This window comes from Archocentrus centrarchus, chromosome 24, assembly GCF_007364275.1.
Source record: "Archocentrus centrarchus isolate MPI-CPG fArcCen1 chromosome 24, fArcCen1, whole genome shotgun sequence".
NCBI lineage: Eukaryota > Metazoa > Chordata > Actinopteri > Cichliformes > Cichlidae > Archocentrus > Archocentrus centrarchus.
The window spans coordinates 18,461,179-18,478,293 of NC_044369.1; the positions used below are offsets into that span (position 1 = coordinate 18,461,179).

General features: G+C 40.9%; 1 protein-coding gene across 1 annotated transcript in view; it reads right to left on the bottom strand.

The window, feature by feature from the left end:
• Positions 1 to 859: 859 nt before the first annotated feature.
• Positions 860 to 17,115, bottom strand: part of nbas (NBAS subunit of NRZ tethering complex) — a 213,334-nt gene continuing 197,078 nt past the window's right edge. Inside the window, exons 52-53 of the mRNA XM_030720998.1 lie at positions 14,860 to 14,994; positions 860 to 1,835 (exon numbers count right to left, since the gene is read on the bottom strand). Coding sequence (XP_030576858.1) covers positions 1,560 to 1,835; positions 14,860 to 14,994 — 411 coding nt within the window. The 3' untranslated portion in view covers positions 860 to 1,559. The remainder of the gene's footprint in view (positions 1,836 to 14,859; positions 14,995 to 17,115) is intronic.

Consider the following 17,115-nt stretch of genomic DNA (forward strand, 5'->3'; position numbering starts at 1 on the left):
TTTAATGTTGTCCTAAAATGTTTAGCCAATTTGGCCAAGAACCAGTTTTAATAATTCATATCTTTAGGTACTTAGTTACTAGCAGCCTACTGCAAAAACATAATGCAGCAAAGAGCTGACACAGGACCTGAAAGATTCATCTGACCCTTCAGCTGATCCATCTACCATTTGCCAAAGCCATATCAGAAATGGTTTCAGTAGAAGGGTGGCTGAGGTATGCCAAAGATACAAGAGATCTGGACTGAAAGTGTCAGCAGGTCAGTGGCAACAGATCCTATGGAATGTTGAAAATTTTGGTTCAAATCATCTCCTCCCAGGAAGACCCAGTGAAAGCTCAGTTAGAGAACGGACAAAAGGTAAAGGTTCCTTGTGTGTTCGCATCCTACTGTAGCACTGAAGAATGACAAAAAGAACATTTATATGAAGGGAGCCAATCAGCATACAAACCCCGTATTCATTAAAATGATTTCCTGCGAGAGACAAAGTTCATTTGCTGCTCTGGGGACCTCCAGTGAGCGCTGCTCTTCTGGTTTCATTCTGAAGGCAGCTTAAAAATAAAATTATACTTCCAAAGCTTCGACCAAAATAAATAAATAGACCAGACGTTTGGATTTCATTTTCCAAATCTCTGCCCTGCAAATCACTTCTCAAAATGCTGTAATTATGATGGAAATGTTTTGAGCGCATTCATTATGAGGCAGATACAATCTTAAAACCCATTCAATTAAAAGAGAACCAAAAATACTGATAAGAAATGTTACCCATCTGTGCACTTCTCCTCCATGAACAAAGAAGCAGAATACAATAAAAATGAGAACACAATGACTTCATCACAGTTTTCTTTATTTCAGACCTAAAAGGTGGAACTAAATAAAGCCGTAGTTTACTCTTTTATTTATTTAAATGGAACAAAGCAAGCTAACAGCACTAGCTTTACATAACTTCACTGGTGTGTGTCATATGTATAGTATTTGTGCATCCGTACACTCAGCACGGGGGCAGCTTCGGGGCTAATTTGTTTAGAGGGAATTAATTAGACATTATTAGGGGGAAAACAATGGAGCAGAGGCAGGGTGTTTAACGATGGGATGTTAAAGAGGCAAACCTGTCACGGAACAATAGGCTAATATCCACCCACTGCTACCCACTGCTCAATTACTTTATCACACAATAGGACACAGTGCACACACAAATAAATCCAAGCAGCCGGTGCATTTTGTGATTAGGCCTCAGTCTTAACGTTCATCCATGACTGAGTGACAGCAGAGGTTGTTTTTGTGTGTATGTGTGTCTTTCTAATGGAGCAGATGTTTCAGGATTAGATGTATCCTCTCTTATACCTTCGATGAAGACAGTGCTATTGAAATGTCTTCTGTTGATGAACCTCAACCCTGATTAGAGAACTAAATGTAGAGGTACTGACTGCTTTTACTTCTATTTCTTCAGATCTCAATCCAGCCTAATTCCGGTCCTTTTTCAACACCTTCCTACTCTTTCCCCAAGGCTGCATTATCACAGCAGTCTGTGGCTGCGGTCCAAAACTGCCTACCCATCTCCTTTCACAGCCACTTCCTGAGAACGGCCAAGGCAGAGTTGAAGGTGAACTGGGCTGGGTGGGTTCCACGGTGAGCCAGCAACAGGGAGCCCGCCTCGGGTCCGTGGCCTGCTGCCATCAGCTCAGCGGCAGCTTTCTCCACATCCCAGCCTCCCTCCTGCTGGTGTGACAGCATGTGGGAGCTAAGCAGGGGGTACAAGGCTGAGGAGACGCAGCCTACCAGGAGCCCGGCATCTAGGAGCAACGAAAGGAGCTCTTCATCGCAGGAGGAAGCTGTCTCCTAGAGGAAGAAGAAAAGGGAGAAGAATGTGTAAACACACATGTGGGGATAGAATCAAGAGGAACTAACTTTCCTTTTACAGTGTCATCCTGTTTTGTTTTGCTTTTTGTGTGTGTGTGTGTTTTTTTAATCACTGCAAACATGTGCCAAGACAAACAGCCAAACATTTTGAATTCACGCAGCCAGTCTCTCTTCCAGGTATCAGCTCTAAACATCTACCAGCTGAGTAAAAATGCCACGGCGTTCTGCAGGAATGAGGTGTTGTAGCTTCCTGCAACAGAAACAGCAGCACCAGCAACCCTTGAATGGTGTGTGATTGTGATGTTACACTCTTGAAGAAGCTGATGAGGTCAGTATGTCAGGTCACATCCCATGTTGACCCGTGGCTGACCGCCATTTCCCTTGCATGGGCCTTCACTCACACACAGCTTCTTACAAACACACACACACACACACACACACACACACACACACACACTCTCCTTTTCCTCTGTTTTTTCTGCAGTTATTTGCAGCTTCTCAGTTACTGAAACTGTTTGGAGAATATGCTCATAGAGCCATAAACAGACCTTTACATAATATTTTAATCCCATCATCCACCTGGTTACATCAATGAATTGCATGCAAATTCAAACAGCTAAATGCCGTCAGGGCTGCTAAGAGTGGTTTACAGGCCACGCAGAAGTCAGGCTGAGTGCTGGGGTTGAGAAGCCGCCTCTCTATGACTCACCCTATCTTCCCTGCACCCTCTCACCTGTTTGCTAACTCTATTATTAAGATTGCACTTCCGGAACTTTACACGCTTGTGTGCATGCACACGCAGACAACAGCGAGTCCTTGTTGGGGTATTTTTGGAGCTGAGGAAGATCAATTATAAATGTGGAGCCCGTGTCTTCTCCAGTGTAGCAGAGAAGGTGAGCAGAGCCAAAACTCAATTTTTCTCTCCTGGACAGACAATTCTTCCTCTAAAAAAACAAAACAAAACAAAAACCCCCACAAAAGATCACTTGGCTCGTGTGATGATGGGTATTAGTCATTCACCTGCTGTCTTTGACAATGCATTGTCTCCTAGGGGGAGCTCACTGATATCTTTAACATAAAGTTTTATCTCTTGGTAATGTTAGAAGGTCTAGAAAGGAACATCAGTATTGTGGATTTTTTAAAATCCTGCCAGTTCGTTTTTTGCCTGGTTGCCAAAGGAAGGAGGAGAGAGAGAGAGAGTTGACATGCAATGTTATATACTAGTGTGTCATGCATGACTACTAATTTTATTTCTAGGCCTGCCATTGAGAGACAAGAATCATGACAAGCTGGGGGAAGGAAAGATGACAGACTGAAATTTTTGAACCTAGAACAGAGGTGGATGAGGAGGTCATCCGTGTATAATGAGAATCAAGGAAGAAAAACTACAAGAGAGACACGAGGGCTTAGGCGAGTGGAAAATGTATGATGAAGAGAGCTGGAAGGAGTGAGCCATAGAGGCGAATGGCTGACATGCACTGAAAGCGTCAGAAACATACATTTTTAAATTCACCAACAGTTTTCAGGGGATGAATGCACACCAGAACTGAGGAGAAGCACTTCAAAAACACCTTCACACTTCAGCTTCAAACTTTTCATTTTGCAGCCTCAACAGAGACCCAGAACAACTGTTCTACACGGGATTTCGGGAGCTTTGCTGAAGATCAATGTCACGAATGATGATTTTAAAAATTTACAGGCAAAAGAGCAACTGATCCATAGTCTTCAGAGGTATGGGAAAAATGTGCCATTATAAATGTGAGCAATTTTGCATTGAAGAAGAAGTGGTTATGATAACGCTACACTGAAGAAAGCATTTCTCGAGATCTGGAAACACATTGTAAATCACTAAAGTCGAGGCAAAGCAAGAAACACAAGGTGAAATGATGAAACAGGCTGCAAACAAGCCAAATGTTTGTTTGCAGCCAGATTATTAAAAAAAATACTTCTATTTGGAGGGAAAAGTTGGATGCTATAATATTCTCTTCTGAATCAGCTTGGCTCACCTCTTGGTGAGCTCTCTAATTCTCAGAACCACTCAAACCCTTCTCAAATTTTCGTTCTGTTACTGTATTTCACCCATTAATGCCATGAATACTCATTAAATCTCAGAACAACACTAAGAGCCGACAGTCATGGCATTGACTTTGCTTCTGAAACCGAAGAAAACATGCTGACGTTTAGCACAAATAAAGTTAACATGTTCACTGTAACTATGTTTTGAACATTTCATTTAACTAAAGGTTTATTAATGTTATGCTTAGTTTAGCATGTTTGCTATTTATAACTGAATATATGTACTTTTAAGGCTCATGTTGTAGTGACTGCTCTTGTACCCTTTAAATCAATATACGCTTACCGGCCACATTGTTAGGTACATCTGTTCAACTGCTTACTGACACAAATATCTAATCAGCCAATCACATAGCAGCAACTCAGTGCATTTATGCATGTAGATACGCATAACTTCAAACCAAGCATCAGAACGGCAAAGAAAGGTGAGTTGGGACTGAATGTGGCATGGTTTTTGGTGCAGGCCGGCTGGTCTGAGTGTTTCAGAAACTGCTGATCTACTGGGATTTTCCCACTCAACCATCTGTAGGGTTTACAGAGAATGGTCTGAAAAAGAGAAAATATCCAGTGAGCGGCAGTTCTCTGGGCAAAAATGCTTTGTTGCTGCCTGAGGAGAACGGTCCTACTGCTTTGAGGGGATAGGAAGGTTATAGTAACTCAAATAACCCCTCATTACAATCAAGGTATGCAGAAGAGCAACTCTGAAGGCACAACAGGTCAAACGTTAAATCAGATGAGGTATAGCAGCAGAAGATTGCACCAGGTGCCACTCAGGTCGGCTAAGAACAGGAAACTGAGGCTCACATGGCTCACCAAAACTGGACAACAGAAGACTGGGAAAACGTTGCCTGTTCTGATGAGTCTTAATTTCTGCTGTGACATTCAGATGGTAGGGTCAGAATTTGGAGTAAACAACATGAAAGCATGGATCCACCCTGCCTTGTATGGGCAGTATTTTCTTGGTACACTTTGGGTCCTTTAGTACCAAATGAACATTGCTTAAATGTCACAGCCTATCTGAGTATTGCTGTTGACCGTGTCCATCCTTTTATGACCGGTGTACCCATTTTCCGATGGCTGCTTCCAGCAGGATAATGTGCCATGTCAAAACTCAAGTTGTCTCAAACTGGTTTCTTGAACATGACACAAAGTCCTCTGTACTCAAGCACCTTTGGGATGTAATCACATAGGGGATTCCCATGATATATGTGCAGCCAATAAATCTGCAGCAGCTGTGTGATGCCATCACGCCAAAATCTCTGAGGAATGTTCATCTTGGTGAACCTATGACATGTAGAATTAAGGCAGTTCTAAAGGAAAAAGGGGCTCTAACCCAGTACAAGCAAGGTGTACATAATAAAATATCTGGTGAGTGTTTCTGCCCCCCCCGCCCAAAATCTGTCAGTCTCAGTGTTGTGCTAAGCAAAAAGTCAAGAGCTCATAAACCCATGATAAGTCTGCAGGCATCATCTTCTGTGCCTTTTGATGTTTTAAGTGTGATTAACCTCAGATTTGATCTGATTTGACCTTAAAGCCTGCTAATCACTGAAATCACCTGCTGCAGTCTGGCTGTAATGAGAGCGCAGAACTACAGCAAAGGCAATGATCGTAAGATATAGACCTTATCAGCTATAACTTTGACTGATATGTGGTACACTATCAACCACTGAGAGGGGAGGACGCAAGTGCCCAAGGTGTGGAAGCTCTAAATATCATACCTGCAGAGGAGACCAGATTAGAGTTACAGCACACAAATTAATTATTACATGCAGTTAGTTTTGGCTGCATGAGATGTGTACAAATTTAGAGGATAATGATTTTAGCCCTGCTCCTGTGTGCTGTGACCAATGTAGGGACAGAAATATGCAAATATCGTAAACACACGCACACACATTGGAACATTTCTGAAAAACAAACACAAAATCATGTTTTTCCCTGCATTTCCTGGTTATGGGAGTTGTGCAAGGGAAAAAGAAGCAGAGTACATCACTCGAGCACAGGCCTGGTCCTCCATGCAGAATCACACACATTCTCACACACACACCTCCCAGGCTATTACTGTTTGACGGTGTCAAGAGAGACAGCAGATTTGAGTCTTAGAGTCAGTTGGATTGACAGTAGAGCTGAAAATAGATGTGAAGAAGCAGCTGAGAGATGGAGGGATGGAGGGGAATCTTGATATCAGAGTGGAGCAGATAACTTTATGTCATTTTGTACAGCATAAACATCTGTGTCACATTCCAGGCACTGCAGTTAGTCCAGTGTAATAATAAAATGCAGATAATCAAATCTATATTTATTTTAAATCTTTCTATCTTTCTTGTATGTTGCACAGTGTATTCAACAACATTATATAGTCTATGCTTTTCCTCTTAGGTCCTAAAGGATTGTTTTATATATGTAAAGCATTTTGGTCAGTTTAATGTCTAACAAACTATTCACCCAAACCTTTCTAAATATTTTTTCCCCAATGCAACTGTATCTATTTTCCAAAACTGCATTAAAAAAAAAAAAAAAGGGAAGCAGTGATCCATTCTGCTCTGACCTGAGGTCTGCAAATGTTTGCAAGAGGAGTGATGCCGAGTGGAAGACCAGTGGTTGTGAAGCTTGTGGGATTTCAGCATCTCATTCAGGGACACTTTGGCAGTGTGAATGCTTGCCACAATATCTGTTTAAACTCAGATCTTTCATGTGAAAGGCAATTACAACATCATCCTTTGACTCAGCTCTACAGCTAACCACCTGTCTGACAAACCTGTATATGTGACCGTGTACTGCCTCCTTCCTTCGTTTCCTCCCTCATCATCCTCTCCCTCTCTCACTGAGTTGTTGAGTTCCCCCTGCAGTCTGTCCAGGTCTTGTCTTGACAAACAGATCAGTGTGAATAGGATCTGATTGTGCTGGGAATACATCCATCATGCCTTTCTTTCTGTATCACAGGTCAACAGCTTGGAGAACATGAAAACCTGTCCTGGGGTGCATCTATTTTTGTGCCTGTGTGTGTGTGTGTGTGTGTGTGTGTGTGTGTGTGTGTGTGTGTGTGTGTGTGTGTGTGCGCACATCTGTGTTTGTATCAGGTAAAAAGCTCTTCTTTAAGGGTTCAAACAACACCCAGTCTATTTCTTTGGAGATGCGAAAACAAGAGGCATCTTCTGTCTCCTATGCTCACACTTGCAGCTGGCGTGCACTCTGAGTGAACAAACACTCAGCGTGACAAGAGAACTGCCACATCAAGCTGCAGCCAGATGTCCAACCCCCCTCTTGCTCTTATTACCTTCTCATTTCTTGCTGTCTCGCCCTGTCAAAGACAAAAAGAAACAAATAAACAAAAAAAAAAAAAGGTTGTCTTTTCCTGCTTATTTCAAGAGGCCCCTGAATGTTACTTGATTGGTTTGGTCAGTGTTTTAAACCCTTGTTTGTCTTTCTTGCCCTGTGTGTCTCTCATTTCCTGTATACATCCTTCTTGGCCCTTTCTCCCTGAGCTAAACCCAACTGAGAGCTTAATTGGAATTACTGAACACGTACAATGCCTAATACATAATGCATGGCCCAGCCTTCTTTTATCATTTAAATCATAAAGCTTCTTTGGAATGCCAGACAACACACAACTATCTCCTTTCCTCTTCTTCTTCAGGCTCTGCTTCCTATCCCTCCATCCTAGCTGTCCCCGGGCTTTAGCATTGCACCAAACTGAGTGTGCGCACACACAAATGACACCAAACAGTTCTTGCTTGCAGCGCAACATGATTGAAAGTGACAGAAGAAGAGGCTTTAAAGCCAAAAAAATAAAAATAAAAGTGGGCTGTGACGCACATGAGCAGGCAAACACACACACACATGCGGCGAGCAAGTTCAGGGATCAACACAGTGAGTTGCAAGCAAACAGAGCTAGATTAATAGGTTCAATATGGCACTAAAGCTGTAAACAAGCCCACTTAAACAAGCAATTAGACACATAATCACTCAATCAAATACATGCACACATGTGCCTTTTGTCTTCGCTACACTGGGCAGATGGACAAGGTGTATCTGATTCTTTCAAAAGGACTTTGAGTTCTTTCTAATTGATTAAACACACACACAAGGGAACACACATTCAAATTAAAACGGTTAATAAATGCAAAAAACAAACAAAAAAAGATGGAAAAAAATGAAGCAGTATCACTATTACCTGACTATTCCCTAAACCGCAACTGGCCCATCACAGACTGGTAAACATAAGCAGTCCTACAAGCCACTGTTGCAGTGAATTACATGTTGATCCAGGAAAGTTTAGGGTCTGTCATCTTCTCTTGGATTGTGAACACCTTCACTCAGTTGAAGCGAGGCTGGATCAGCCGTTGCCTTTTTAGCTCCATAACTGTGATTGGTTGCTTTTCTGTCAGGCTATTTTGGGCGCTGTGGCCACTGGAAAATGTCACATCGCAACCAAATGGGTCAGCTGTGGCTCAGATGCTTACTTTGAAGTGGTTCAGTAGCCTCACTATGGCACAAAGCTCATGATGATTTAGTACCCAAACTGAAAACATAAGCAAAAATTCAGGAAAAATTATATTATATTATATATATATATTTTGTTAATAACCAATCACATAAGAATATCCCTCCAGCTGATCCAATCTTTTATTTCTAACAACCACAAATAGGGTGTTTGTGTTTTACAGTTTCTCCTACACATTTCTTACTAGTCTTCCTCAAAGCCCTGTCTCCTATAGTGTTAATATTAAAATTTTACAATACACACAACATGTGAACTATGCAGCCTAAAATGGTATTGCAAGAAAAAAATTGGTCTGATTTCCCATTTCAGACTTACATCAGGATTAACTACAGTACTGTGAGAAAGTCTTGAGTCACCCCTCTTTTTTGATAGCCTGTTTCCAAAGAGCCAGACTTTCTTTAAGTGGTCTTGAGCTCTCTGGACTGAAACAAGAAAAGGAAAAAAAAAAAACTTTTAAATTGCATCTTAAAGCACTTTGTTACTAGCAGCCTGTTGTAAAAACACATCATTTGTTCCCATTTATTTATAAAATGACAGAAATAACACAGTTTGGCAGGCATAAAATATATTTTTGCACCAACATGCCAAGTTTATCTACAGCAGATGAATAGTGGAGTGGAGTGATGAATTTAAATTTGAATATTTTGATTTAAACTGTCATCCATTTGTACAGAGGAGGTCAGGAGAGTGGTACAACAGTAAGTGTCTGCAGCCATCTGTAAAACACAGTGGAGGCTCTGTCATGGTTTGGAGCTGCATTTCAGCCAATGATGTTGGAGAGCTTGTCAAAATTGATGGAACTAAGAAAAACAGCATCAGATTTTTGATCCACCGTGCAAGACATCTGATCGACAACTTAACTTTTAAGCTTGACAATGATCCCAAACACACTGCCAATGCAGTCAATGCATACCTGGATAGGAAAAAAAAAACACACACACACACACACACACACAATGGAGCACTATCAGTCATGGATTGTCCCCCGTAGAGCCCACACCTCAACATTATTGAAGCAGTGTGGGATCATTTTAACAGAGAACAGAACAAAAAGCAGCAAACATCCAAAGAAGAGCTTTGAATGTCCTTCAAGAAGCCTGGAGAACTATTCCTGAGGACTAGTAAACAAAATTAGAAGAAAGCTGCCTTAGAAAGTTCAGGCTGTGTTGAAGAAAAATATTGACCTTCTTGTTAGAATTGTACAAACTCTTTTGTCTTATACACTGCATTTCCATATATGTTCGCACCCATTTCCCAAGTAAAATATAAAGAAATGAGGGGTGGTTTGAGACTTTTACCCAGTACTATATAGATCTACATAGAACTATTCAAATAGTGGTTTTTCCTCATTTCCATTTAAGCAAAAATATCATAGCCATGAAAAGCATATTTAGGACAGTTTTCTTTTTGAAACCCATCAGCTGCAGACAGAAACTTAACCAAATCACTGAGTCACAGATAGTCACAGCTCAAAACCAATCTGCTATTGCCAGCTCAGATGGAAAATTTTATGCTTTTTGGCTAAAGACCAACAGTTTTAAAAATGTGAGGCTCTTGAATTTGTCGTCAGTTGAATATGTGCCATGCTGAAAATATAAACCCTACAGAACCAGAAAAGTCTACAAAAAAATAAGTTGAAAAGGTACAGGGACTAATGCAATACTGAGGGGAGTGTGTGTGTGTGTGTGTTTACATGTGTACCTGTATCTATATATTCTTTATGCTATACTGAAGGCTCATTTTGCAGGACAGCCTCTTATTGTATTTTTGTCTCGCATTAGTCAGGCTGGTGTTAACTCCTGGCTCCCTCCTCCAAACCCATACATCTTCAACAGGAGGAGAGAAATGGACAATATGGAAGAGAGTGCAGGTGAAGACTTACCTGGCAATACCTTGAATAGTGTGCAAGCAGAGAAATAAAAGCCTGCACTGTATTTTTCTGCATCAAGAGCACATTCCCTTCTTCATTACCTGCTCTCTACTTTTTTTGCCTATTTTTCAAATAATCTGCACTACTCCCACTCCTTTCCTCCATTCTTTAGTTCTCCAACGCCCACTGTGGTCTGCTCCAGCAGAGCTCAGCATACCCATTTACCTACCTACCACCCAGCAGCAAAGCAAGACACAGTAAAAGTGAGGTAAAATCTGCAGATATATGTATACCTAACTATGGATAAATTGGTTACGTTTTTGCATTGACTTCATAGGTTAAGTGATTTTCTTTAATTAAAATCAGAATGATTTGTTTTTCTTAATGACAACCTCAGGGACCTCAGCTATGGAAAAAGTGTTATGGGTGAAACAATGTAAACAGCGATTTATGTCAGATACAAAGCTGATTGTCAGGTAAAGAAAAACAAACAAACAAACAAACAAACAAAAAACAGTGGGCAGTGCCTGAAGATAAAGTCTGCCAATCAGAGTGGCATGAGTTTCCCGCACTATGCAAATAAATGCCTGGTTCATTATGACTAAAATCAACCTCAGACTCATTATCTAAAATAAAAAAAGAACTGTGGCTAAAGAGAAAATCTCAATGAAACGCAAACCAAAAGCAACAGAACAGTAACTGCAGGCAATTAACAGTTAGGCTCTCGACTCAGTGAAATTTCTGATTGATCAAACTGAGCCCCAATCAATTATTTCTGTTCCTCCTGAGATACTGATCTGCTAATAGCAGCTGCACAGTAGCTCTTGATAAGTCCAAGCTGTGTGTAGAGGTGATAAAATGCCCCTGTGTTGAATTTCATTATTTTAAAATAAAATTAAAAAAAAAAAAAAAAAAAAAAAAAGGAAGTATATATAGAATGCGCAAGCCATCAAGTTTAAAAGTAGATCATGAACTTTACAAGGTGTGGTGAAAAATCCCAGAGTCCATTATTCAAAAAAAAAAAAATACCCAATTAAAATGTGACCAACCTCCCCTTCAAATTCTTGTGTACTTATAAATTTCTTCCACTGTTGCTGCAATTTTTGGATTAATTCCTTCTAGTCCCTTCTTGCGTGTGTGCATCTGCAATGTTCAGCCTCCTTGTGGATCTCAGGCTTGTGCAGAAGGCAAACATCACCTTATGAGCTGACCCAACTTTCATTTCAAGAATCATCATTGCTGATCAGAGTCAGGTCTCTGAGCATGACCCAGACACTATTTTTTTTCCCCATATGTTATGGGGCTATACACTGTGAATTTGTCCCACAGGGCCAGACTGTCAGCACAGAGTTGTGCTGCAATATCCTGAAGCGTAAAGGGAGGATATCCAGTGGAGACGGCCAGTGTCCACATTCAATCTCGCACTTGCTGACATTTGAATTAATTGAAGAAGCTCACACTGTGGTAACTAACCATGTGGACAGTTTACAATTTAAACCTGCTGTGCTTCAGTTTCAGTAAGCTATAAGCTTGATCAAAATGGAAAGTTTTAAGCCTAATCATAAAAGTCTCTCGAATCTAAACTGGAAGCTGGTTCCACAGAAGAACCTTCAGCTTTCAGACTTTCAGACTTTAATGGTCTAAAAGTGAAGTGCTCTATTATGGTGATATGGTACTATGAGGACTTTAAGATAAGATGGGGCCTGATTATTCAAGACCTTGTATGTGAGAAAAAGGATTTTAAATTATTCTAGATTTAACAGGGAGCCAGTGAAGAGAAGCCAATATGGGAGAAATATTCTCTCTTTCTAATCCCTGTCAGTACTCTAGCTGCAGCATTTTGGATCACCTGAAGGTTTTTCAGGGAGCTTTTAGGACAACCTGATAGAAATGAATTACAATAGTCTAGCCTAGAAGTAATAAATGCATGAACTAGCTTTTTCAGCATCACTCTGAGACAAGATGTTTCTAATTTTAGAGAAAGCAGTCCTACATATTTGTTTTAATACTGTATGAGCATTGAAGGACATATCCTGGTCAAAAATGACTCCAAGATTCCTCACAGTGTTACTGGATGCCAAAGTAATGCCATCCAGAGTAAATATCTGGCTAGACACCATATTTCTGAGGTTTGTAGGGCAGAATACAATAACCTCGGTTTTATCTGAATTTAGAGGCAGGAAATTAGAGATCATCCAGGCATTTATGTCTTTAAGACATTTCTGCAGTTTACTAATTGGTGTGTGTCATCTGGCTTCATGGATAGATAAAGCTGGGTGCCATCTTCACAGCAATGTAAATGTATCCAATGCTTTCTAATAATTCTGCCTAAGGGAAGTATGTATAGTGTAAACAGAACTGGCCCCAGCACACAACCCTGTGGAACTCCATAATTAACCTTAGTGTATGTTCACATAATTGGGGAGTCTTCTTCAAACTGGAGTCTATTAGATAGATAATAGTAAAAGGTAACGTGTTGGTTGGTGGGTCACAACTTTTGCTTTGAAGGCAAACATTCACCATTTCTGGTTTGCATCACACTTTTTCAAGTTTTAACGACTACTTGGCGAGTAGTTAGCAAGTGCTGGCAGACAAGTTAGTGTCTTTCAAGCAAATGCAACAATAGGAATTTGCTAGTGACCAAAGCAATCACAAGGGGGTTTTGGTGCAGAATTTTCTTTGTGACTATTTTCACCTTATGACAGCCAGCAAACATTCACCAACCAGTTGAGGAATAAACATTTTTCCCTCACAACCGGTGGTTGCATCACACCCAATATGGTGGGCAACTCTTGAGCAATGTGCGCATGATGTTTTGCAAGAAACCTCTGCAGGAGAGCGTAAGTTAATTCATTCAATTACTATAAACTGACAACCCAAGACTCCCTCACCTAATGTTAAATGAAAATTATGATGAGTTTCAAGCTGTGAAAGTGGTACGATTTTAAATATGGTCAAAAAGGAGGACTGGTATTGAATGAGCCTAGTGTGGGTAGATATCCTTACTTTAGGTAACTGAGTCTTTCATCATGCACAAGCCCTAAACATAATAACTGTACACAAAATCCTTTTTGCAAAATCCAGTTTTTGTACTAACATTTGCGTGAACACATCCTTCAAAGTAGGTATAAGCAATCAGAAGCATTGTACTTGAAAACACCAAAACAAGTACTACACACACAGGAAAATGCTCCTACACTTGAAGGGATGCACAAAGGCACCAGACACATGCAGACAATGAGCAGTGAGCAAACACATATCTGATGTATTAGATGTAAGATAATTTTTCTGTGTCTCTGATGATGTTATCTTTAGATGAACACTGTTCTGCGCTGCTCTTAACATGCCCCGTTCATTTAGCTTTTACTTGGCAGAAGTAAGATTATTTCTCATAGCAGCGACACACCACCTGTCTTACTCCATTCATATATCCCTTCTCGAGCTCTCCCTGATTTATCTTTTCTGTCTTTCCTGTGTGCTATCTACTTTAACCTGGGTCCCTTTCTTACGTAACAATTTTATACATCTGCTGTCCTTGTAATTTCCATTCTTATTCCATTTCTGTGTTTCAACACCCATTCCTCCTCCATTTGACTTTCTTTTCCCACATCTAAATCACAAATCCTCTCTCTCACCACTTCCAGAACCCTACTTTCCTCAGTTCCCCTGTCTTATTCACTGTGGTTTAAGAGCAGGTGTTCCAATATAGCTGCTTGATCATTTGATTTAATGGAGGCTCTGTCACTTAATAGTGTGGCTTTCTCTTATCTGATCCAGGAACAAAGAAAAGGTCTGCTGGGTCTGAGAAGCCTGCTTTGTGACAATTGCTTATCTGATTGAAGAAACAGTGGAGAGCGACCCACACAGTCTTGAACGATTATGCTCTTATCTGATTGTGGCCTCCCAAACCCAGAGTACAGTTAGCAAGTAGGTGAAATTGGGATTTTTTTTCTAATGTTGAAATTATTTTGTAGAACTTAATTTAAACTGTGAAAAGGAGTATGTAATTTTTGGCTTATCTTTTCAGGAAACAGACCAGACCTTTCATTATCTTTTTTCGAGCATGCACTGTCCTTGGCTTCTCAGTCAGTCACTTTTTTTGTGTTTTTATAAAAAAAAAACAAAAAAAAAAACAAGATGGAATTGGGCAAACTATAAACCCCAAGGCTTTATACAAGGCCTAACGTCCCAAGCTAAAAAGGCTAATAAACAAATCATTAATATTACGAATTTACTTATTAAATAATCATGTTATTTTAAGCCATTTATCAAACAGAAGAGGCTTATTTCTCCAGTTCCAGCTTTTTTCAGTATTGGTGGCTCATTGCTAACACTATGCACTGAAAACATCTGGGCTTTAACAGTTGGTTAAAAGGAGACAAGAAATCTGGAGCACCTCCTTGCGCTCCAGGAAGCTGTGAAGCACAATTTTTACAATCTACAGTTTTAAAGGCTTAGTAAAAACAAAAATGTCAGCAGTCAATCTGCAGTTTATACAACCAGCTCCTTTTTGTCTGCATTTGAACACGAACTCTCCAGACTATTACAGTCACACTTACTGTGCTCATGCCGTTGATCTGATCGAGAGTCAGCTGAAGCAGTTGCTTGTCACAGCTTTCAGACATCAGTTTGAGTGCAGGCTGCAAGAGGCTCGGCTGATTTCGGAGCAGCAGGGTAGCTATCTGTCTAACACACTGAAGAGAAAAGAAAGGGAGGGGGGTAGATGAATTAATTGATAAATGTGCAAATGAATGGATGAAAGGCAGAGGGTGAACGACAAAAGCAAAGGCAGGACGAAAATAGTGAAAGGCAATCAGGAGACAGAGCAAAAACGAGAAAGTGAGAACAAAAGAGGGAAGCGGAAACAGAAAGAACAGTGAAGGTTAATCGATGTGCATATAATGTACAGGCACCTAATACTTTTAAAAAGGTTTACACACAAACACATGCACACACCACACACACACAGTCCCATCTAGTAATGTACGGATATCACAATGCAATCTGACTCCCCCATGCTCCGCCGGTTTCATTCCAGCAGATTCAAATTAAAGCTGCTCAGAACAGAGTAAAAGCCCCCACCCACCCACCCACCTCCCACCCCCTATCCCACACTAATATTAGACAGCCTGGCAGACACTAGCCTATTCACACTGAATAGCATTAGTGCTAAACTAATATCACAGTCAGCTGGCCCTAGACATACAGAATGGCATTTGGCTTAGCAGTTGCATGGTGCTCAGCAGGGCATGAATAGCATTAGTGGCTGTCAGATATCAAAGAGGGACTAGTGCATATAGTACACTGCAGAAGGCACTGAGCTGATGCTAACACGTTGGTGTGGGTTACATGCTTAATACCTTTAGCCTCCTGTATTGAGATACGGGCGAAAATGGTGGCAATGCGTGCAAACAAGCTAAATCTAGCACTGGGATAATAATGAGCAGCCAGACAATAAAATGCAACAATTTGCAAAAAAACTTAAACATGACACTTGTCATGTTTAAGTGACAGCTTGTCACTTGTCATACAAATGTTCTAGGGCCCCAGGGCACTCCAGTCAAAAGCACCCAATTCCACCAATGCAGTTTTAATAAACAGAATTATTCATTCAGTTATTGTTTTTCATGAGTCCTAAATTAAAGTATCAAGGGAAGCAGGGGTACTTTTATTTTAAATAAGAAAATCATTCATCATCTAGAGAACTAGTATTTAGTTTTTCCACTGTACAACCACAGTGAGGGTTTAGTTCACATCATCAGCAGTAAGTCAGACTTATTCCAGTGGATGTTGGTCTTCACCAGGGCTATCCATTGTTAATATTATTTATGGGGAGAATTTCTAGAATTGCAGCCAAAGGATGGAGGATGAAAGGTGTCGGGTTTGGTGATCTCAGGATCTTGTCTCTGCTTTTTGCAGATTATGTGGTTCTGTTGGCTTCATCAGGCAGTGACCTCCAGCTTGCACCGGGGCAGTTTGCAGCTGAGTGTGAAGCAGGTGGTACGAGAATTAGCACCTCTAAGTCCAAGGCTGTGATTCTTAGTTCGAAAAGGGTGGGGTGCCCACTCTGGATGAGGAACAAGTTGCTGCCCTGAGTGAAGGAGTTTATATATCTTGGCGTTTGTTCATGAGTGAGGGGAGGGTGGAGCGAGAGAACGACAGATTGGTGCGGTCTTGGCAGTGAAACAGATGCTGCACCAGTCTGTTGTAGTGAAGAGAGAGCTGAGCGTGACAGCAAACCAGTCAATTTACTGGTTGGTCTATATTCTTACCCTCACCTATGGCCAGGAGCTCTGTTTAGTGACCGAAAGAATAAGATGATGGATGCAAGCAGCAGAAACGAGTTTTCTCTTGAAGGGTGTCTGTGCTCAGCTTTAGAGATAGGTTGAGGAGTTCAGTCTTCAGGAGGGGCTTAGAGTCGAGCTGCTACTCCTCCACATCAAAAGGAGGCAGTTGAGGTGGCTTGGGTATTTGACAAGGATGCGTCCTGTGCGCCTCCTAGGTGAGGTGTTTTGAGGATATAAAGAGGCCCCGGGGCCGATCCAGGACACACTGGCTGGTTGTGTGTTTATTTATTTTGCTATTATATTTGCTCTAAATTATTCTTAGGGTCCCCAGTCAGTAGTCCACATATGTGAAATATGTCAGTAGGATGAGGATTAATGTCGGAGGAGCCTACCTATCCTGTCCTCTAGAATACCTTACTTACTTCAGCAACATGATGCCATACTTCTTCTGCAGCCATGTATTTAAAAAAAAAACAAAAGAAAAAAACTGCAAGTGCTAAAATGGCCTGCCTGCAATCCAGGTCCTTC